At 41.5% G+C, this 22,816-nt stretch overlaps 1 protein-coding gene across 1 annotated transcript in view; it reads left to right on the top strand.

Annotated features, from left to right (window-relative positions):
- Positions 1 to 22,816, top strand: part of LOC101933868 (potassium voltage-gated channel subfamily KQT member 1-like) — a 730,845-nt gene that overhangs the window by 42,073 nt on the left and 665,956 nt on the right. The window contains exon 4 of the mRNA XM_065584152.1: positions 20,397 to 20,487. Within this exon, the coding sequence (XP_065440224.1) occupies positions 20,397 to 20,487 (91 nt within the window). The remainder of the gene's footprint in view (positions 1 to 20,396; positions 20,488 to 22,816) is intronic.

Raw genomic sequence — 22,816 nt, 5'->3', positions numbered from 1 at the left:
TGCAGAATCTTGTTTGTAACTTGCCATAACTGGATTGAGCTGAAGCATCTATATCCTCGCCATGTCTGCTTTCCTTTATTTGGCGGTACTCGCTTCATACAGGTGAAAAGGTTTTGTTCACATTACTGGGGACTGCACGTATGTGTCTGCACAGATACTGAGGCCTTTGACTCCCCAAAGTTCTCTTACCAGCTTTCAAGAAGCAGCTTGGAACTACTTGTCAGGGTCCCTTTTAAAATGAACGTAGCATTTTTAAATGGATCAAAATATATTCGGCATCTCTTCAACCAGGTTTCTGATCATGTTCTCAAACTGTGATTTCCACTAGATCAGGGGTGGGCAAACTTTTTGGCCCAAAAGCCACATCGGGGTGCGAAACTGTATGGAGGGCCGGGTAGGGAAGGCTGTGCCTCCCCAAACAGCCTGCCCCCTGCCCCCTATCCGATCCCTCCCACTTTCCGCCCCCTGACTGCCCCCCTCAGAACCACTGACCCATCCAACCCCCCCTGCTCCTTGTCCCCGGATCACCCCCTCGTGGGACCCCCGCCCCTAACTGCCTCCCAGGACCCTATCCCCATCCAACCTTCCCTGCTCCTTGTCCCCTGACTGCCCCAACCCCTATCCACACCCCGCTCCCTGGGACCCTACCCCCTATCCAATCCCACCATTACCTGTCCCCTGCCCCCCCAACCTCTGCCCCATTCAACCGCCCCCTGTCCCCTGACTGCCCCCCAGAACTCCCTGCCCCGTATCCAACCCCCCGGCCCTCTTACCATGCTGCTCAGAGCAGCATGTCTGGAGCCGCGCCTCCCAGACGGAGCCAGACACGCTGCCCTGCATGAGCATGCAGCCCCGCCACCCAGAGCACTGCCCGCATGGTGGCGTGGCTGCGGGGGAGGAGGTATAGCAGGGGAGGGGTCGGGGACTAGCTTCCCAGGCCGGGAGCTCAGGGGCAGGGCAGGATGGTCCCGCGGGCCGGATGTGGCCCGCGGGCCGTAGTTTGCCCACCTCTGCACTAGATGCTAATGCTTAGGCTCAAAAATGCTTGAGATCCATATGCCAGGACACCTCTGGAGAACACCAGTTTTAGACCGTAGAATAACTCAGTGTTTTAAAAATTATTCTTGCGTTAAATGGCACAATAAAGTCTGTCTTTGCGTCAGTCAGTGTTATTCCTTTACATGATATTTTAAAGAAAGCGGAGAGAAATCTTCCTTTGTGTTAAATGTCTGGATAATGTTTTAGCATCTTATTTTGTTGTTCATACAACAGGTAAAGGGATAAATTGGCTGCACAGGGATGTGAACACAGTTTTAAATGAGTATTGTTATGAAAGTGAGAAACAAAGCATTGTACAGGAATAAATAGGTTAAATATTAAAAATGAACTACAGTATTCTATCTGATTCTCAGTGAGTTACAATGCATAAAACTGAAAATTATGGCAATTTGCTTGTACAGTATAGTACATTGTATAGTATGTAACAGATGTATGTCTGGTTTTAAGGGTTCAGTGACTGAATCTGCTGTCATTAGGCCTAACCAATGGAATCAATCAGTCTTAGTCACTTTCCATTTTCTTAGAAGCCTGGAAAGCATCTATGATAAGCATCAGCTCTACATCCATATTCCTATAACTATGTTGCAACACAGTAGTTTCAAATCATATGTCTTAACCTGTGGCATAATGTCTGATTGAAAACATCTGGAAGCCTGTTTAAAATTCTTCACATTCAGACAGAAAAATACGGAAAGGAAGAAAAAAAAAAAGAAAAGGAATAGCGCCAAAGTTGTGTGGTTTTTGTTTGTTTTTAATAACAAAAACTCTCCCCAGATAAGGGTAATAAGCTGCTTCATTTCGAGTGGAATAGTCTCAGGGTACAATTGACATATGAATGGCATTATTTATGATGGATATTTTTGATCAGTTTCTTCTAAAAATAAATCACCTTCAGTCAGGTATTGCTTAATAGCTTCTTTAGTGAATTTAAAGGACTTAACGTTGAGCTAGTTTATCATCTGTGCTCATTACCCTGCATTAGTTCTATGGCTAGTCAATAGAGGTAGCTACCTATGAGCCATTCAAGGAAGTACTGGACTAGTTCCTCCCCAGTCTTCCTCCAACAGTAGTGGAAAGAGACAATCTTAGGGCTCAAGGTTGTAATAAGGGGTGTAAAATTCAGAAAGGTACTTACCTTGTAAACTTTCACTTTTCAAACAGTTATTGGGAGGAATGGCCCTATTTCCTCCCCTCTCCAATCCCCTTCTTCCCCCCCAAAAGCAACCTTTTCAAGGTTTACCTTAATATACCTTAATGAACATTTGGAGGAGGAGTAGTTGTTTTTTGCCAGTCCTAGAATTGACCAAGACTTTGATAAATGATTTTTCATGCCAAATCTTTGGCGATTCAACCTGAGACTCCTTTAAAGGGGCTTGATTTTTAGAAAGTGTTAACCCATCATCTGAAAACTAGGCTCATTTCAAGTGTCCCAAGTTGGATTCCCCAAAACTAAGGATCCTAATCTCACTTCTAAAAATCTTGATGAGAATAAAATAAACAAATAAAATACAACAGTCAAAATAGGGAACACACAAGCACCATGTCAGACAAGATTGCTCACTTATTACTACCCTCCCCACTACCATGAATAGAAATGTAGGAAAGTAGACTCTTCTCTGGTTTAGTCTGTGGCACTCCAGCAAGAAGAGCTACATACATGTTAAATGAGCGACCATGCTCAAGTGGGAGCATGTTTACAATATAAGTTAGCCAGTAGCAAAGTCAGAGGGCTAACAGGACAAAAATAGACTATACCTGTTGCTGCTATTTCATATTAGGCATATATAAATAACTCCAAAATGTTTAATATTTTTACTTTTAATTATGGAACAGAACCAAAGAATTTTGTCTGACTGAATTTGTCCATCAAGTGGACCTTTTTACCCTGCTTCTGAATGGGCTGAACCCATTTCAGAAAGGGAAGATCCTTTTGGGAGAGATTCATGAGGAATAGTGACTGCCTCTGCAAGGAGTGGCCTATAAAGACACCAGGGCCGCCCAGAGGATTCAGGGGGTCTGGGGCAAAGCAATTTCGGGGGCCCCTTCCATAAAAAAAAGTTGCAATACCATAGAATACTATATTCTTGTGGGGGCCCCTGCGGGGCCCGGGGCCTGGGGCAAATTGCCCCACTTGCCCCCCCCCCCCCCCCCCCGGGCGGCCCTGAAAGACACAGAAGAGGTTTGTTCTGGTGTAAACTGTTTAGCCTTTTTTTGATTTTGTTATATGCTGCCATGCTGTATGAGGACACCAAAACTCTTTTTCTTGGGACATTTATTTAAGTGAGAGTCTTAAAGTCCAATAAATATAAACCATCAAGAAGGGCCATTTGTGTGGTCTGTGAGTTTCATAATGTGGATCTTATGTCCTTCTGCAAATGGAAGATACTGAAGTGTTGCCAACCCCATATGGAGTCAGTCAGTTTCTCTGCCACCCCCACACCCCGCCCCCACACCCACAGTGAATCTTTCGTTATTTATCAACAGTGGAACAGCTTCAGTAGGAGAGACTGAGCGAGCCCCACATCAGAATATCCCATAGCCTAGTGGTTAAAGCATTCTTATGAGACGTGGGAGACTCTATTTAAACCTTCTCTTCCCCTCAGGCAAAGTGGGGGAATTGAATCTGGGTCTCCTACATACCACATGAGTGCTCCATCCACTGGGCCTCCCACATAAAAGATGAATGCTCCATCCACTGGGCTAAAAGTTATAAGGATGCTGTGCCTTCTCCTCTGGCAGGATTTCAAATGGGATCTGATCCAGGTCATCAGGTAAGTGGCCTGTGAGCATTCATACTGGATCAGGCCCTACAGGTGAGATCAGTGTTCAGCTGCCTATGTATGCCTGGCTTGTGGATCACCCTGGGGCTTAGGTGGGAGCTAGGCATCCAGAATCTAAGGAGAGGCAGTCCTTACATGCCAAGTGAGTTTAGGCTCCTACAGGGAGCTGGCTTTTAGTCACAAACTCATTGGGCCAAATCTGCTGATCATTACTCACATGAGAAGTCTCATTGTCATCAAAGCAGAATTTGCATTAGGAAGTTGAGGAGGATCTGGCCCATTTAGGGAGCAGGCCGATAGGTTGGGTTGACTAGAACTAGTTGACAGATTCTCAGCCAGTGTAAATTGAGGAGAACCATTAACTTCAATGGAACTTCATCAGTTGATAGCAGCTGGACATCTGGCCTGTGGTCTTCTGTGTTCATCCTTAGAGTTTAGTTTCATCTGTGTGAAAGGGGAATAGCAAATGACTGGAGCAACAGAGAAATAAGGAGGAAGAAATGGAGAACAGAAGATTCTTAATTCTCTACAGGGATAAGTTAGTGTTCCCTCCCTTTGGGATATATATTTCAAACATCTCTGATATTTTGTGTGGTTACTGCCTGCGCATCAGTTTCCCCACATTAAAATATTTCACAGACACGCCTCTGCCAAAGGGTTTTGCCCACACAAAGTCCTGTGGCAATGGACGAATGGCAGGGAAGACAGGAGCAGTGATCTCTGGGAGTCTTTAGTCACAAGTCTGCACACAGGCAGCAGCCGTGTGATGGCTGTCTTGTGCTTGGTTGAGACAGAAGTACATTTTGGCAGCAGTGGCTGTGACTGACCAGGCCTTTTCAGGATCCCCTCTGCTCACCCCAAATGGGGAAGGGACTAGAAAAGGTGCCCCAAACATAGGCTGTCTCACACTCTTCTGACTGGATGGCCATATCCAGTGGGATCACTCAACTCCACGTCTGAAAGAAGAGACATAAGACAATAAATTTCACCACCTGGAATGCCCGCACCCTTATGGACTCTCAGCACAGTGAATGCCCAGAAAGAACTGCCATAATTGCTAGATAACTGGCAAGACTCAGCATTGACATTGCAACTCTGAGTGATACCCACTGGGCTGATGAGGGCCAATTAAAAGAGAATGGAGGTGGCTACAGCTTTTTTTTGGGGGGGGGGGGGGAAAGGAAAGCCACCTGAAGAGAGACGCATTCATGGGATTGGCTTTGCCATCAAAAATAAGATCACCAATCAGCTTTTGGAGTCTCCCGTGGGAATCAACGAGCATCTCATGGCTCTTCGGCTCAAGCTCGGTAAGAACCAATATGCCACAGTCATCAGCGCATACACCCCAACACTCGATGATGAGAAAGACAACAAGGAGCAGTTTTATAGCGCTCTTTATGCAGTCCTCACAGGCACACCTAAGGCAAACAAACTCATCCTCTGGGAGATTTCAATGCCAGAGTTGGACAGGACTCTCAACTCTGGAGTGGCACAATAGGCAAAGAAGGGGTGGGAAATGTAAACCCCAATGCTATTCTCCTGCTCAGCAAATGTGTGACGCATGACCTGCTCATCACAAATACCATCTTCAGGCAGAGTAACAAATTTAAGACCACCTGGAAACATCCTCAGTCCAAACACTGGCACTTCCTTGACTATGTTATAGTCAGAGCCTGAGACTATACCCACACCTATACAACATGGGCTATGAGAGGTACTGATCACTGTTGGACAGACCATCGATTAATAAGATCAGTCATGTACTTGCAGCTCGCTCCACCACACCACAAACACTCAAAGACTAAGCGAAAGCGTTACAACATCAAAGCACTTCAGGACCAAGCCAGCTGCGAGATATTCCAGCAACATCTGTCTGAGACAGTCTCTAACCTGCCTGACAACATCATTGACATTAAAAAGCGCTGGGATCAACTTAAAAACACCATTCATAATGCATATGCTGAAACCATAGGGTATTCCACTTAATGGCACCAAGACTACTTTGACGAAAACAATGAGGAAATCCTAGCATTAATTCAACAGAAAAGAACTGCATTTTGTAATTGGCAAAATGATTTCTCTAACAAATAAAAACATGAGGCCGATCACCTGCTTGAAGCCAAAGTCCAAAGGAGGCTACGTGACATCAAAAACAAGTTGTGGCAAGAGAAGGCCTCTGAGATCTAGGGTTTTGTAGACCAGGATGACATGAGAAACTTCTTTCAAGCAAGAAAAGCTATCTATGGGCCAAGATCCAAAGGCCCAACCCTCTTATGTTCTCAGGATGGCTCCACCCTCCTCAAGTATAATGCAGCCATTAAACAAAACTGGAAGGAGCACTTTGAGAGCCTACTAAGTCGCGACTCCACTGTCTCTGAAGACACCATCGAGTTTATTCCACAACACTCAGTAATAGAACACCTTGCTGATCCCCCATCTTCTGAGGACCATCACCCAGACAAAAAAATCACAAGGCACCAGACCCAGACGGATTCCCTGCTGAGGTTTTTAAAGCTGGTGGAATAATGCTCCAGCACAAACTTTGCCAACCCTTTGACAAAATCTGGACCTGCGAAGAAATTCTACCTGACTTTAAGAACACCAACATTGTTACAATATTAAAGAAAGGGTACAAATCTTTGTGCGGGAACTACAGAGGCTAGCTCTCCTCTCCATCGCAGGGAAGATTGTTGCCTGGATTTTACTAAATCGCCTCCTCCCTCTTGCCAAGAAACTCCTTCCCAAATCACAGTGTGACTTCAGGCCACCCTGAGGCACAACTGACATGATCTTCGTGGCATGGCAGCTCCAGAAGTGCAGAGAGCAACACCAGGAACTGTTCATGGCATTCATCGACCTAACCAAGGCCTTTGATTCTATCAATCTTGATGCCCTTTGGAAGGTGCTGTGTAGGTTTGGCTGTCCACAGAAATTCATTTCCATCATCAGACTACTCCATGATGGGATGACTGCCACCATTTTGTGCAACAGCTCAGAGACCAAACTGTTCACTATCCGCACTGGTGTCAAGCAGGGCTGTCATTGCTCCAACATTCTTCTCCATTTACCTTGTCGTGATTCTGATTCTCATTCGCGACTGCCTTCCTGATGGAATCGGGATTGAGTATCGTATGGATGGCCAACTCCTCAATCTTCGACATCTCAAAACAAAATCTAAGATAATGAGAATTGGCATCACTGACCTTCAGTATGCAGATGACTACATCATTCTTGCACACACAGAGGCCAACCTGCAAAGCACCCTAATCTTTTTGCAGATGCCTATCACAGCCTGGGTGTCTCTCTCTCTCTCTCTCTCTCTCTCTCTCAACATTGGGAAACCCAAGGTACTCTATCAGCCTTCACCTGCACAAACTACTCTTTGTACTCCACAAATCACCATCAGTGGAGAACCCCTGGAAAATGTGACCATTTTCTGTACCTTGGCACCCAGGTGGGTTGGTCTTTAGTAACCTCTACCATGACATCACCCATGTTTTATAGCCCTGTTAATTTACCAAGAGACATTCAATAGTTCAGCCTCCCACTTCTGTCTCTACCTCAGTGCAAGTGTGTATATCTTTGATATACAAGGTATCACCTCCCTTTTTCCCCACCTCTCCTTCCTGAGCAAGCTGTACCCTTCTATGCCAGTATTCCAGTTGTGAATTATCCCACGAAGTCTGTGATTCTAATTGTGATTATTCACCAATATTTCTAGTTCTTTCTGTTTATTCCCCATACTTCTTGCATTAGTATATAGATATCTAAGATTTCTGTGGTTCGATGGGCCTGCATAGGAAGAGCAAAAAAAACCTCTTGTTAATTTCACTGTACTGCTGCCTGTCATTGCAAAAAATGCAAAGGTTGAAAAAAATGTGTTTTAGTGTGTATTCTTGATGCCCAGTGCACACACTTAATTCCTTCTAGTGGTAACAGTTGTTGGTAATGCCAAAAAATTGAGATGCTAAGGTCATTCAGCTGTAACAGAATTGTCCTTTGACATTCCTTTGTTAGGCCTAATATGTTTTTTGACTTCCTCAATGAAGAGAGATTAGATATGAACCTGTTTTTAATTTTTTTCAGACCTTAAATAGGATTAATCTTTTAAAGAACAGGCTAGTTTAATATGTACTGCCGTGGTTCAGGGATTTCTTTAAAAGGCAATGCAACTTAAGCAAAATATGAGACCTGTGGAATAAAAACTGAAGTTAACAAATACCTTCCATTTTTAAACTGAATTTATTATTAGTATGTTGTGAAGAGGCTTCATTAGCAAAACACTGATATATATGTTCCAGGATGCAGCCTTTTAGCTTAATTTTGAAAGCCTAACTATCAGGTACTTAAGACAAGGCTAGCCTACCTTGAGAGCTCTCCCATTTGGCAGCTGTTTCTTTAAGGATTACAGCCATTTGTTTTCAAGACTCTTGGGTTCTGTTTCCAGCTTTACTGCTGACTTTGACTTTGGCTAGGTCATCTAAAGTCAAATCTTGACCTTGCTTATATGAAGCAGATAGGGAGTCAAGTGGCACTGGTCAAGTTGAAGTCTTGGAAAGATTATGGCTGCTGAACATGACAGAAAGGCTCTGAAAATGGCATGCTGCTTGAAGAATGAGACGCATGTTCTTACCCATTGCTGGCTGCCAACAGGTTGGATGACTGGCTATCTCCCCGGTCACTGTAGCTGTGCAGTGCCTCTGGCAGGTGCATTAGCAATGCCCCAGTGACACTGAGAGGTGTGCCACATCCATGCCTTTTTTTGTTCTGCTCAGGTGTGTGCTGAGAAGTAGAGAGAGAGCAGAGGCTTCTTACACACTTTCCTTTTCTCTCTAGCCCTCATGCAAAATAAGGCAGGATTTCTTCTTTAATATTTATCTGTTTTCTTCTGTAAAATGGGGGTAATTCATACCTCCCTCACAAATGGTTGTGAGAGTTAATTTGTTTGCATACTGCTTTGAGATCATTGGATAAAAGCCCTGTAAATGCAGCACAGTATTAATTATTTGTTTTTATGTCCTAAGATTGCATTACCACAGGAAACCCAGTCTAGCAAAAAGGAGAATCTCATCATAAACCGATCTAGGATGTCACATACATTAAAGAGACAGGCAGACGTTCAGATTCAGGATCACAGGGCTCAGACTCAGGCCATTTCATGACTATGATAGTTTAGTAAAACCAAACAAAAAAAAATCCCAGGAAATTAAACTTTAGTGCTCAAAGTGGAATAGGAGTTGGAATGGAAGAATTCTGGTAAATATTTTCCTCCACCATCTGAAAGGTACCATTTATCCTATTGCCTGTGGTATTGGAAGAGTTTATCAAGGCTGACTGAAAACTGCAAAATAAAAGTTGAAAACTTAAGCAAATAATATATACAACAATCTGGATTGTGTCACGTTACCTTCTAAGATCTATAGAGCAGTCACTTTTGGGTCCAGAGATCATCATTTTGTTAGCGATTTCTTACTTGGAGAGCTGGCAGGCTGAAAAACTGAACTTGCTGAAGGAGAACATGATACTTTAAGTGACAATTTTAAGATCATCTGTTTTATCTAAATTGTTGGAAGTAGTGAGGGAATATGAGCAATACTAGTCTTAAAATGTACCAACAAATGCTCAAAGAAATGCATATTTCATATGGGAACACTGAAATCTATTCTGGCATTAATATTCCAATGGAATTTTCTGATGTCAATGGATCTTTTGGATCCAAGACTTTAAGAACTTCTTTTAATCTAAACAAAGCTGCAAAAATAAGTAGTTAAAGCTCCTCTTTATAAGCAGTGCTTTTAATACGCACAAAAATGTTTGTATCTTTCAAAATATATTGCATTAAATGTTCTAAAAACTGAAGGAAGAGGAGTGGGACTGGGAGGTGTTTTGCTCCTGATATTCCCGTTCAATCAGCTCTTCACAGTGCAGTCTCTTCTAAATTCACAAGAAGGCTGCAAAGAGTCCCAAAGACAAGTAATACACAGGCTATATTCTATATCTTGTGGGTTCCCATGGGAAGCACTACCACACAGCCAATGACCATCACTATGGGGGCTCAAACTGTGAGGTTCATGGTATAAGGTCCCTCAATCATTTAAATGAGTTCTTCATTAAAATGAATGGAACAATTCCTACAACTTGCTTGAGATGTGTATGTTTTTTGTTTCTCCCTTATTTTTTTAATAAAACTGTGCATGGAATGTCAGAGGAATAATGTCATCTCATGTGATCTGTATGTGCTAAAAGCAAACCTTCTGTCCCTCTGTACCATCTGCAACATCAGCGATTCTAGCCAATAAGACACCGATACAGACTGGTCCTGAGGTCTTGTATACAATGAAAAACACAACCAGAGCAAAATTCTACCACTCTGGTTTGGCAAAAGCCCTGGAAATTCTTTGTAGTACAGATTGCAATGTTCTGATTAAGCAGAATATACCTTTTGCTCTGTATTTGACATCATTCTAATCAGAAAAACGACGTTTTTTTGCTTCCTTAATTCTTGGTTATGTAATAAGCAGGGGAAAAAAGAAATTTATATCCAACTTAGAAGGTATTATATCTGGGAGTCGTATAATAAACACCTTCCCCACATATGTCTTTGATAGAAAATGTAGAAGTTAGAAGCAATTGCCATCTGAAGTGATGAAAGGATCACTTCAGCTAAGAATGCAGTTAAGGTTACTCGTAGCATTTATTTTATGCATAGCAGCCATGGAATGGTCACATCTTCATATGATTGAGAATACTACATATATTTTTCTCTCTTTATCCATACTTGAGGTATGGAAAATGTGGCCTCTGATGGGTGGACTATGATGCTCAACATGAGGGTTATGGTGAGCTGTTGGATGAAGGCAACAAAGGTTAGCATTGCCCTGAAGAGGATGATGAGGATGAGTCAAAAGTAAAAGGGACTTTGGACCATGTACTGACAGCTCCTGAAGCAGCTGCTGCATTTAACAAGTGTTTACTCTGGATGGAGAGTTAGGAGACTGACTACCTGTGCATCTTGCTCCTCCAAAAGTGATGCATGTAGGCAGTAGAAAAATTAAATAGCACTAAAAAGCAGGCTGCTATAACAGGGTTCTTCACAGTATTGTAGCTGATCACTGTGACTACCTATGATTCTGTATTTGGTGTGCTTTGTGTGAGCTAGCATTCCCTAGTACCTTGATTTGTTCGTGTTTGCCTACTTTAAAATAAACCTACATTCTTTTAATAAAATCCAGTAAGTGATAGTCTCTTTCTTCTGTTTCCCTGGCTGCTTATTCAATGCCCTCTCAATTATACAAACTCCCGATTATCTGGGAAAAAAAATCCACCCTCCATGCTATTTGCATGAATTGGAGTGTACTCTATTTCAATAACCAGTTACAGTTTGTGACATCAAAAGGCAGATAAGGTGAGAGGGAAGGAAAAAGGTGAAAAATTGTAATGCCCTGTATAGAAAGAAATCAATGACTTTCACCAGCATATTTTTTAGAGTGTATGGTATTGTTCCAACTTTGTACTGTAGCTACTGTAGCTGTATGAATGGAGGTCAAGTAATCAAATCTTAAGCTGATAAGCTTGCAATTAATGTTCTGTTGCTTTACAGTGAGGACAAGCATGATTATAATGTACTAGTATTCATTATTTCACCAATGTTTTCATTCATCTCATATAGATTTCTGTTGTCATCTTTGTGAATCAAGATTACATGCACCCCCAAATTAAACCTGGGGAGACCCCCTGAAATGCACAAATAAAGCATATTTTTTTCAGCAAAATGTTTGGCACTTATCCATATTCATCGGATTATCCCTTTAAGTGAGAGACAGAACAGCACCAGATGCCGTGTGGAGCTGTTATATAACCAGTTAGTGGATACCTTTTCTCCCTGCCTCTAGATCAAAAGGGAGGAGAAATACCTACTACCTATGGTGTGCTGCTCAATCACCAGCCCATGATTGGGAACTCGTGTAATCCGTATTAAAGAGAAACTGAGATGATTGATTTTAATTGCATGGATCAATATGGATAAACATTTAATAAACAATAAATGAAAACCTCAGTTTTGAAAGTGAAATAGCTGATACTGTGGTAGTACTTCCAACCTTGAGAAACATTTCTGTATATCTCTTAATTAACATTGCAATTTTACTGAAACATTCTGGCCAGAAGTAACAAGTTCTGTTCTGCATCACAGAATAAAGCAAGGGGGTCTAGTAAAGGATATGAAAGATCCCAAATTTCATGGCTGTGTGATGAATCTGTCCTTTTATGGGTATCAAGGGAGCTCTTCAGAACTTGTTTCTGAGCATGTGCAGTGAAGAATTGGAGAACAGGGAGTTAACTCAGAGAGCTCTTCCTGTTTGCTTAGGTTTTGGGGGTGGGGGTGTTGCTTGTGTTCATTTTAAATAAATGTTGACAGGCTTAAATTCAAGTTCACCTTTCTACAGTTGCATTGCTTCATCTGTCAGTGAGAACAGATAACAGAGTGGATAGGACACTGGTATAGAATTTGTTCAATTCCTGGCTTTGACATTACTTTGCTGAATGACCTTGGATAAGTTACTTCTCTGTTTCAGTTTTGCCATCTGTACAATCCTTTATCAGATTAGAACAAATGGATGTCAGGGATGGTCTAGGTGTACTTGGTCCTGCCTCAGCTGTGTGTGTGTGTGGGGGGGGGGGACTAATGACCTCCTGAAGTCCCTTCCAGCCTTACGTTTCTGTGATTTAGAGCTGGTTAAATTCTTTTTTGATGAGTTTCATTGAAATATTTTGCAGGAACAGGTCAATTTCAACAAACTTTTAGATTGTTTAGAATTTTTTCCATCTAAATCAAAATGGTTGTTTTGACTTTCTCTGTTTTGATGTATTTTGTATTACAATTTTAATCTAGTATTAATATATATTAGCTTTAATATATATATTTCTTTATTTTGACAGATGACATTTTGACAATGAAACATTGACATCTGTCAAAAATGAAATGGTTCCAATGAACTAATTTTCAGTGTTTCAGAATTGTGTGTGTGTGTGTGTGTGTGTGTGTGTGTGTGTTTGTTTTGCCATTTCCTTTCCACAAAATTTTTTGACTCTTCATCCCAGTTCAAGTCAAAAACAAATTTTGAAATGTTGGAATTTCCCAGGGGATGGAAATTGCATTTTCCAAGTACCTCTATTAATGATCCTCTGCCCAGCATTAATGTCTCCATTTTTGTAGGTGTGCAGGCATGCCCAATGGCAACAAGTATTCCTTGGGTGGTGTGTTTCTGGAATAGATGAGAGAGAGACACTATGTGCATCACCAGGGGTTAGGATGTGCAAGGGTGGTTCCAGTGGATTTAAGGTTTCACCACTTGCATGAGTCCTAAATCACATCCTTTGAGGCTAGTATTAATAGGAAATGCCATGTGATGACTCTCATGGGACTACTTCCCATGGAAGGGAATGATGTGATCCATAGTTTGTGACAAAGGAAATGCTGTCCCTCAGATGAAATGATGAGTGGCTGAATTTGTAATAGAAGATTAATATATATTTTAGATTGAAACTCATGGAGACAAAAAAACAACAACAACCCACAAATGGGTTTCACTGTAGCTGTGGTGATATTCTCTCAGTGAAGATGTTGAGTAGTGGAAAGTCTTGTTCATCCAAACTCTACTTTAGAATTAGTCTCTTCTAGCTCTTAATTAGGGGCTGGAATCTCCAGCTGCTTTGTCGAGATCACATTCACTTTTATTATACTGACAGTTTTAGAGCAAGAATGCCAGAATGCTTAATCTCTTTTTTGGGGGGATTGACAGGGTCTACACCAGGGGTCGGCAACCTTTCAGAAGTGGTGTGCCGAATCTTCATTTATTCACTCTAATTTAAGGTTTTCCGTGCCAGTAATACATCTTAACGTTTTTAGAAGATCTCTTTCTATAAGTCTATAATATATAACTAAACTATTGTATGTAAAGTAAATAAGGTTTTTAAAATGTTTAAGAAACTTCATTTAAAATTAAATTAAAATGCAGAGCCCCCAGACCAGTGGCCAGGACCCGGGCAGTGTGAGTGCCACTGAAAATCAGCTTGTGTGCCGCCTTTGGCACGCGTGCCATAGGTTGCCTACCCCTGGTCTACACCTTTCGCTGTTCAGGTAGTGTTAGGATGGGCTTAGGCCCAGGCCTGTGGGCAGAAGCTATGTGAAAAGCATCTATGTATCGAAAGTGGCACTTATTACAGCACACACAATGCCCACACAGCTGAAATATGCCAGGGTCTGACTATTGCTCAGAAACTCACTGTTGGGGATCAATCTAATTATCACCCTCTCAAATCTCTACTTGTGGATGATGGTGGCTGAGCTTCTCCAGGATAATCTAAATAGCAGTGTCTTTATGTCTTCAGATCCATTTTCAGCATTAAGCTAGCTGTTGTCTGAGATAGCACTATCAAGTAAGGACAGTTTGCCCTTAATCAGCTGCTTATGATGCAGTTGATTAGAGGATATTAATGATCCAGCCAAGTGGATAGACTGATGATTTTTAGGATTCATTCATTATTTTGGGGGTCTAATTTTCAGTGGCTGTTGAGGACCTATGCCTGAACCCAAGAATATTCCTGTTCAGAGTCCAGTACGGATCACTTTGTGGCACTCTTCAGTATGCACATGAAATAATTGGAGAATTGGTAATGGCATGGTTTGAACTATCCCTCTACACTTGTGATGAGGAATCTGAGCACGGTGACTGCATTGTCTTGCTGTGTGCCTCAAATTGCAGTATTCATATATGAGAAGGAACTATTTCTTGTATGATGGGGGAAAAGCCTAGAAGATCTGGCCTGTCTGTAGGGTCTGTTTATGGGTAATTTCTCAGGCAGTTGGACAGCATTTACAACTTTGGAGGATACTTTTTACTATGAGGTGAATGTGGAAGAGCAAGTTTCAGCATGGGCCAAAAGTGTGTTTCAATATCCACACAGTTCAGAAGTGTAATGTTCCCTTCAGGATGCTGAATGGGCCAGGAAGAACCACAAATCTGTGACCTGGGGGCAACACCAACTCTCTCATTTAGTACTGCCTTTAAACACTACTCCTAGATCGTAGCAATTGTGGAACACAGCAGCATGAGTGATCAAGGGCCTTTGCTTGTAAGTGAGTGGATGTTCGCTCTCTCTGCATTGAACTTGCTTATGGTTATGCAGTAAGTGAATGTCCTACTCTCACTATTGGTATATAAAATCTTAAATAATATAGTCTCACTCTACTCTGCAATTGTCATAGATGGGTGCTAGGCTGTGTGCATTCTGGTTATTTCAGTATATGTATAGTTCTTTGCCAACATTAAATAAGTAATCATTGCACTTCTATGTGTGGTGGATGAGTTTTACATATATCATGTTGGCTGTATGGTAGAGAATTAGGCTCAGCTAACAGCAGCTGGCAGAGAGGGAGCTTGCAATGAATTTAGTGCTAGCACCAGCCTGGGTGATGCAGACTAATTTGGGGTCCTCTTAAAAACCTTGAAATCATTGGCCATAAGAACGGCCATACTGGGTCAGACCAAAGGTCCATCTAGCCCAGTATCCTGTCTTCCAACAGTGGCCAATGCCAGGTGCCCCAGAGGGAATGAACAGAACAGCTAATCAAGTGATCCATCCCCTGTCGCCCATTCCAAGGTTCAGGCAAACAGAAGCTAGGGACACCATCCTAGCCGATCCTGGCTAATAGCCATTGATGGACCTATCCTCCATGAACTTATCTAGTTCTTTTTTGAACTAGGGTTTTCATGATCCCCAAAGGCCATCTCTGATTTTTAGGAAAAATTGGCGACCATCTTTCACAGCTAGCAACTAGTTTATATTGATTTATATTTTCAAGCCTGTCTTGAACATTTTTTTTTTTTTTTTAATGATAGATTTTCCTTTATATTCTTGGTCCTCAAAAATAAAGACCTGTGGTTGAGGGCCTTGTGGAGCTCAAAGACAGTGTTAGGAAGTTTACCCCTTAGAATTCTCAGGATAATAGTGAGATGATAATAAAAGCGACACTGATTGGGTTTTCTAAACACCCATATAACATTTAAGATCTTTTTTTGAGTATTACCAACAAATTTAATGCATTATTTACATCAGGTTTGGATGCTGCTGCGTGACAGAATAAGAAATGAGTATATCAAGACAGAATTGGTGCTTCTAAAGTATACAGCTACTTGTAGGAAAGATTTATTTCTGGAGGTACATTAAGATTCTGTAAAGTAAACTACTGAATATATGTTGGAGAAAGTGAAAACTGGTCACTGAAGCCTTGATCCTGCACAAACTTGCGTACAGACATAATTATATGCATGTGAGTAGTCTCATTGACTTCAAATGGATTACTCACAGATGTAAAGTTGAGCATATGCATAAGACTTTCTTGGACTAGTACGTGGAAATAGAAACATAAATCCTATCATGATACTTGGAAATGCTGGTCAATTAATTAAATTCTGCCTTAATTAAACTACTTATTTAGGTGAACTTATTTGATGTACCATGTGAATTTTTTTTCTCCATGGCAGGTTACTTGTACAGTATCATGATTTTCAAATTTATTCTGAAATTCCACATTGATTCTACATTTCTATAAAGTTCCTAACTGTCAGGGTGATTAAACATTGGAATAAATTGCCTAGGGAGGTTGTGGAATCTCCATCTCTGGAGATATTTAAGAGTAGGTTAGATAAATGTCTATCAGGGATGGTCTAGACAGTATTTGGTCCTGCCATGAGGGCAGGGGACTGGACTCGACCTCTCGAGGTCCCTTCCAGTCCTAGAGTCTATGAATCTATGTGGTTTATTTTTAAGCACAAGAAAGGCAATTTTACATTTGAATTCTAGATTCTGGTTTATTCCATTATTGGGTTTCTTGTGTCTTCCTCTTAGGGCCGGCTCCAAGATTTTTGCCGCCCCAAGCAAAAAAAATGTCCCGTGCCCCCCACCCCTCCCCAACTCCGCCCCATTCCAACCCCTTTCCCAAATCCTAGGCCCCGTCTCCTCCCCTGGGCACGCTGCATTTCCCCTCCTACCCCTCCCTCCTGTCCCAGGCAAGCCTGGGAGGGAGGGGGGAGAAGTGGAGTGGGGGGAGGCTCGGGGGAGCAGGCGGCAGTGGAGTGGAGGTGAGCTGGGGTGGGAGCGGTTCCTCTGGCCCTCCCCGGGTTACTGCCTGAGGCCCTCCCCGCGGCCCCCACCGCCGTGGCTCACCTCTGCTCCCCTGAGCGCACCACCATTGCTCCTCTTCTCCCCCCTCCCTCCCAGGTTTGCCGCAAAACAGCTGATTCGCGCGGCAAGCCTGGGAGGGAGGGGGGAGAAGCGGAGCAGGCGGCGCGCTCGGGGGAGCAGGCGGCGCGCTCGGGGGAGCAGGCGGCAGTGGAGCGGAGGTGAGCTGGGGGGGGGAGTGGTTCCTCTGCCCCCCCAGGTTACTTCCTGCGGACCTCCCGTGCACCCCACCACCGCAGCTCACCTCCACTCAGGGCCGGCTCCCAGCTTTTTGCTCCCCAAGGAAAAAAAAAAAGGAGCCGGAGTGCCGCCCCTTGTTAAGTGCCGCCCCAAGCACATGCTTGGAGTGCTGGTGCCTAGAGCCGGCCCTGCTTCCTCCAAGCAGCTGGTACTGGCCACAGTAGGGGAAGTGAATACTGAATTAGATGAAACTCTTCTCTGATCCATTACAGCAACTATGGTATTCTTTTCAAAAACCTCTGATGCAGAAAAGAGAGAGAAAGAGAGAGAGCGCACATCTCCTCATTCAGAACTTTTGATTTTGCTGGTTTTTGGAAGGTTCTGTTGGTTGAGGGGCTTCAGTGTTGGAAAAGGATATTGAGATCCATTCAGCATTAGGAGCTCTAAGAGCAGTGAAAGTACTACATGATGTTCTGAACTCCTGAGAAAAGTCTAGCACAGGGTGACCAAAGTCTCAATTTGTTAGGAAGCATAAGTATTGGATAGCCCATGTACTAACTATAGTGAATTTTATCTAGTATATTTTTTAAGTGAGCCTCATTTGAAGTGTAAAACATTAAGGACAACATTTTTGAAAACCATTAAATTTAAGGGCCAAATTCTACACCAATGTATATCCTAGGAAAATAGGATTCTACCGGGTTAAGTGAGCAACTAATTTGGGCCTAAATGTTTGTTTCATTGGTATGTTGTGTCAATCATTCCATCTCTTAGGATCTGTATTCATATTTTGGGGAGGCATGCGGGCAGCAATTCATCCTGTGTCCACTGAAAAGCATTTTAGTAATTCATTTAGATTGCTGTGACAGTTGGTGAGCTTAGATAGGAGCACAGCTGATCAACTTGAAAGTATCAGCAGTTGAACTTAGCCAAAAAGCCCTCTGTGACAACAGATATTTATGGAGTTTAAAACTTTTAAGGAACTTGCAGAGCAGTATTTCCTTATCTCTCTTCCTTGTTCAAAGTAAGAAATGTCAGGACAAAGAATTCACACGAGGACTTGACCCGGTGGCAATTGAATTGGAATGCTGTGGATGAGAGAATCAACCGTACTAGGATATTAATCTGTCCTGCTGGAACACAAATCACAGCTCTGTTTCCCTCCCCTCTGAAATTCTGAATCAATATTGGAGAACAGGCAATCCTAAAGTCCCTCCCAGTTTATTTCATTTTGTTTAAAGCCCCACAATGTTATTAAAAGGGACACTTGCGACCGGTTTTGAAGGTCACGGTAGCATATGACCAAGAATTAATATGATCAACACATGCACATTAGTAATTAGACGATACAGAAAACAGAGATTTGAGGCTGGTGGGGTTTTTAAAGCTGTAAGCTCCTACATCTCAGTTAAATGATGATTTTCACTTTACAGATTCTGGTTAATACTGTATTCTTCCTGTAATCTTCTCCGAAGTTCTAAGATGCTTGGCACAACTGTTAATAGCACCACCTGCTGAGCAGCTTAAGCCATAGCGTGGACTTGGCTACGGTAGGGAAAAAATAAGCCTAGTACTTCTTGGCTTGAGAAGCCTTCTAGAAACTATTAAAAGGAAGGAGAGTGTATTGTTTTGCTTTTATAAGGCAAAACATATTTAGCCTGTCACGGTCCAGGAAACTTGATTATGCACTTGTGAACAACTCAATGCAAAAATGGCTTAGTAAAAAAAAACAAGGCTGCAGTCAAGATCACTAAAATGTAGGAAATGCAAACATTAAAGGTCCTAGAGCAATATTAATTCTGCTGTTTTCCTATATTTATCTTGTATATTTAATGACACAAACAATAACTAACTAAGGTACTCATTTTGACAAGAAAATCAGGAGTATAACACACGGTTACAACTCAGATGAGTTAATATTGTTAGAACCTTTCTATCTTCATTTGCTGATTTTTGTGAATTTTAAACAGTGCAGTCAACAGAGCTTGCAAGCTTTTTTTGCTCTGGAGTTATTGGGCTAGTTGTGCCAGGTTCATGATGGAGCTTGTAAGCTCTTTGAACTAATTCGTTCCATAACGCACAGAGGTTGAGGGATGGGGGGAGAGTTTACAGGTAGTTATATGTGGGGTTGAGGTTTTGTGGATGGCTTTGGCAGCTGTGGTGAGAGTTTGGATCAGGACTTTTGTCATAGAATGAAAGGATTTGACAGCTGAAGGAGTCAGTAGGTGTGGATGAATGTTTCTGGGCCACCCAAATGAAAGGAGCAGAACATCTTGGCTTCTCTGATGTATGCAGGACCAGATGTACAGTTCAGTCCTGCATTTCCTGGGAGGAATGGAGAGGTGGTGAGAAGTGTAGTAAGAATTCATCCGGTGATACCTGTGGTAAAGGCATAAGTGTTCTCTGTGAAACATTAAGTTACACTTCTACCAACTATTCTGCATGTTACCATTTGTGCAGAGATGGGTGATAAGATTCTGCTTTTATTGAAGTAACGAGTATTACGTGCACAACATTCTTTCTCATTCTTTCCCCATTATATATTTTATGGTTCTCTAACAAGTTTTTGGAATGGTACATATATTTTCTAGAGACATTTTTTTCTCGTGCTTGAACAATGGCTATAGAAATATCACATCATCTCTGCTGGTTTGTAGTGGTTAACTGCATTACTTCAATAATTACTTACAGTGACATTAATTTAACCCTTAACTCTAGTAGAGTGTCTGAGCCCATTAGAATTAATGTGTCAATTTGAAAGATTTGCATTGCAGACTAAAAGTAATAGTGATTATTTCACTTAAAACCATTGTAACTGTGTGAAAAGTCTATTTTGGAAGGAGTTGTTGATGATGTGAATTTTAGGTATTAAACTGAAGTCCATATCAGCCTCTTTTTTTTTTTTTTATAGCCACAAGTAATGAAAGTTCGCTTTTTTTTATAAATCTGAAACTCCCTTGGACTTAAGTGGAACTTCTGGATGTCCAGAATACTGATTTCAGCTGAAACAGAAGGAAAGGATGATTAAATTACATGATACAGAAGCATTTTTTGATGGCTAACATTAAATAAATCAGTATTTGCAGTGTAGCATCTCTTTGACATGTCATTAAACACTTCCGTTTTTTGTTACAGATTTCTACTGGTGCTGATTTGTTTAATTTTCAGTGTACTCTCTACTATAGAACATTATTCAGAATTCGCCACGGGGACCCTTTTCTGGATGGTAAGTGTACTCCTTTTTTTGTAAAATATAATTGTTTATTTTGGTGACAAAAACGATGGTTGTTCTTTTTGTAAGCTGAAAAACAAGGAAAGGAAATAGAGAAATCTATTGGCAGTCCATTAGCAAGACAAGGGAATTTAAAATACTAGCTGCTGCTTCTTATGGAAAAGTAATATAGAAAATAAGGATGAAATAAAGTTATTTAGAAATTATTCTATAAATCTACAAAATCTGAGTATTCATAGTGTAGCAGTGTTCATTTTTTAAATATTTTTAAGTCCAGGAAAAAAAAAGGATGATCATCTAGTCTGACTTGCATAACTCCAAACACAAAATTTCACCTAGTGATTCCTCTTTTAAGCCCATAACTTTTGAGCTAAAACATATCAAGGTATTCAATGTTTAATGGAGTTTCCTACCTCCAGGAAAATACTACTTATTACATACTTTTTTGCACCTGAAAGTGCAAGTTGCTAAATGATTATGATCTTCAGAAATATTTGAGTCTCAGTGGTAAACATTCTCTGGCACAGTGATTTAGCAGTATCTAGGTTCAGCAGGAAACTCTACCAGAGACAGAGAAATCACACCAATGCCTCTCATAGTTTAGTGGCAGAATTTTAACAGCGAATACTACAAGCCTATTCCACACTTCTCCCATGTGTCACTGCTGTCCTTTTCAGATTTTAGGCCAAATAAATTTTGACCTGTCAGGATTTATGACTGTTACTAATCTACTAATGTCTCAGGCTTTTCTTGGGGAACTTATCAAACAGCATACTTAGTATTTTGCAAAAGGACATTGTCAATAGGGGATGACAATTAGATCTTGCTGTGGTGAGGAACATCTGTCCATTTGGAATTGGATTGAGGTAACTAACTCATTTCACAATGGCCACTGAACAACACTCAGATGGAAATAGTGTTCAGTTACCACCAGTCCTAGGCTAGCTTTGAATTACTGATATTCAGATGAGAGGTTACTGAACACCAAAGCATACAGTGCCCCTTAGTTTTATAAACACAAGGTGACTAGCATGTGCACAGCAATTACTGCAAAAAGTTGTTACAATATGTATGATTTTGAATGATGTTATTTTTGAAACTGGTGGGAAGTAAAATGGGGGAAAGTGTGTGTGTGTGTGTGTGTGTGTGTATTCCAGAGAATGCCCCTTATCACGTCACCTAAAGAAAAGTTAATAATGGGAATGTTTGTTGAAGCAGCCTTTATTGAAGTGATGTGAAGTGTACCATGATAATACATAACATCTAAATCAGTGGTTTTCAACCTGTGGTCTGCAGGGCCCTGGGGGTCTGCAGACTATGCCTTAGATTTCCAAAGAGGTCTATACCTTCACTGGAAAATGTTTTGGGGTCTGCAAATGGAAAAAAAATGTTGAAAATTACTGATGTAAATGTATAGCAACTCAGATCATAGAATCATGGAAGATTGGGGTTGGAAGAGACCTCAGGAGGTCATCTAGTCCAACCCCCTGCTTAAAGCAGGACCAACCCCAACTAAATCATCCCAGCCAGGGCTTTTCCCCATTCCCAGTGCTTCACCACCCTCCTAGTGAAATAGATTTTCCTAATATCCAACCTAGATCTGTTGAGCTCAGTGTGTAACATCACAACAGCTATTTTGATTTTTTTTTTAAAAATTGTGATTTCCTAATGTGATGGATTTTCGCTTTACAGCTGGCTTGAGAATCAAAGCTAGGTACCCATTTACTTCACTGGAGCTTAAGCTTCATTAGTGCATGCAGACTTCACATGTGATTGACTAAAACCATTATTAGGTTCACAGGGTTATTTTTAAGCATTTGTCTAATGATAATGCTGTAGCAAATGTTGCTTGGCTTTTCTCAGAGTCAAACAAAGTGCAGTTTTGTTGGTCATGTGCAAGTCTCTAAAACCCTGATAAATAGATAATGGTAAGTTATATTGAGTCAGAACCTTGACATAGTGATACTGAGCGATAGTCAGTGTTGACCTCTGTTCTTATACTGGTTACGTGTGTGTGTATATGTGTATATATAATATTTTTAGTGAATCTAGTGGTTGTTGAAAAACTGCCAGATTAACATTCCTAGCAACGTCAAGTCCTGTGGGTCTCCTCCGCCCCCCCAACCAAATGGGTACAGCATGGGCAGTGACCGTACTAAGACAGTCTCTATGTCAGTCTGTCAACGTGTTGCAACCCTGAGCTGAAAGGTCCATCTTTCTGGGACATGAGTAGTGTCACTTCCATGCCATTGAATCCTTAGCTTCCCTGCTTAATTCACCGGACAAAAAGGCTAGTTGTGATATTGGCTATTTATTTGGCTAC

Source organism: Chrysemys picta, chromosome 1 (genome assembly GCF_011386835.1).
Source record: "Chrysemys picta bellii isolate R12L10 chromosome 1, ASM1138683v2, whole genome shotgun sequence".
NCBI lineage: Eukaryota > Metazoa > Chordata > Testudines > Emydidae > Chrysemys > Chrysemys picta.
Note: the sequence above shows the minus strand (reverse complement) of the source record. Positions and strands in the feature narration are given on the sequence as shown.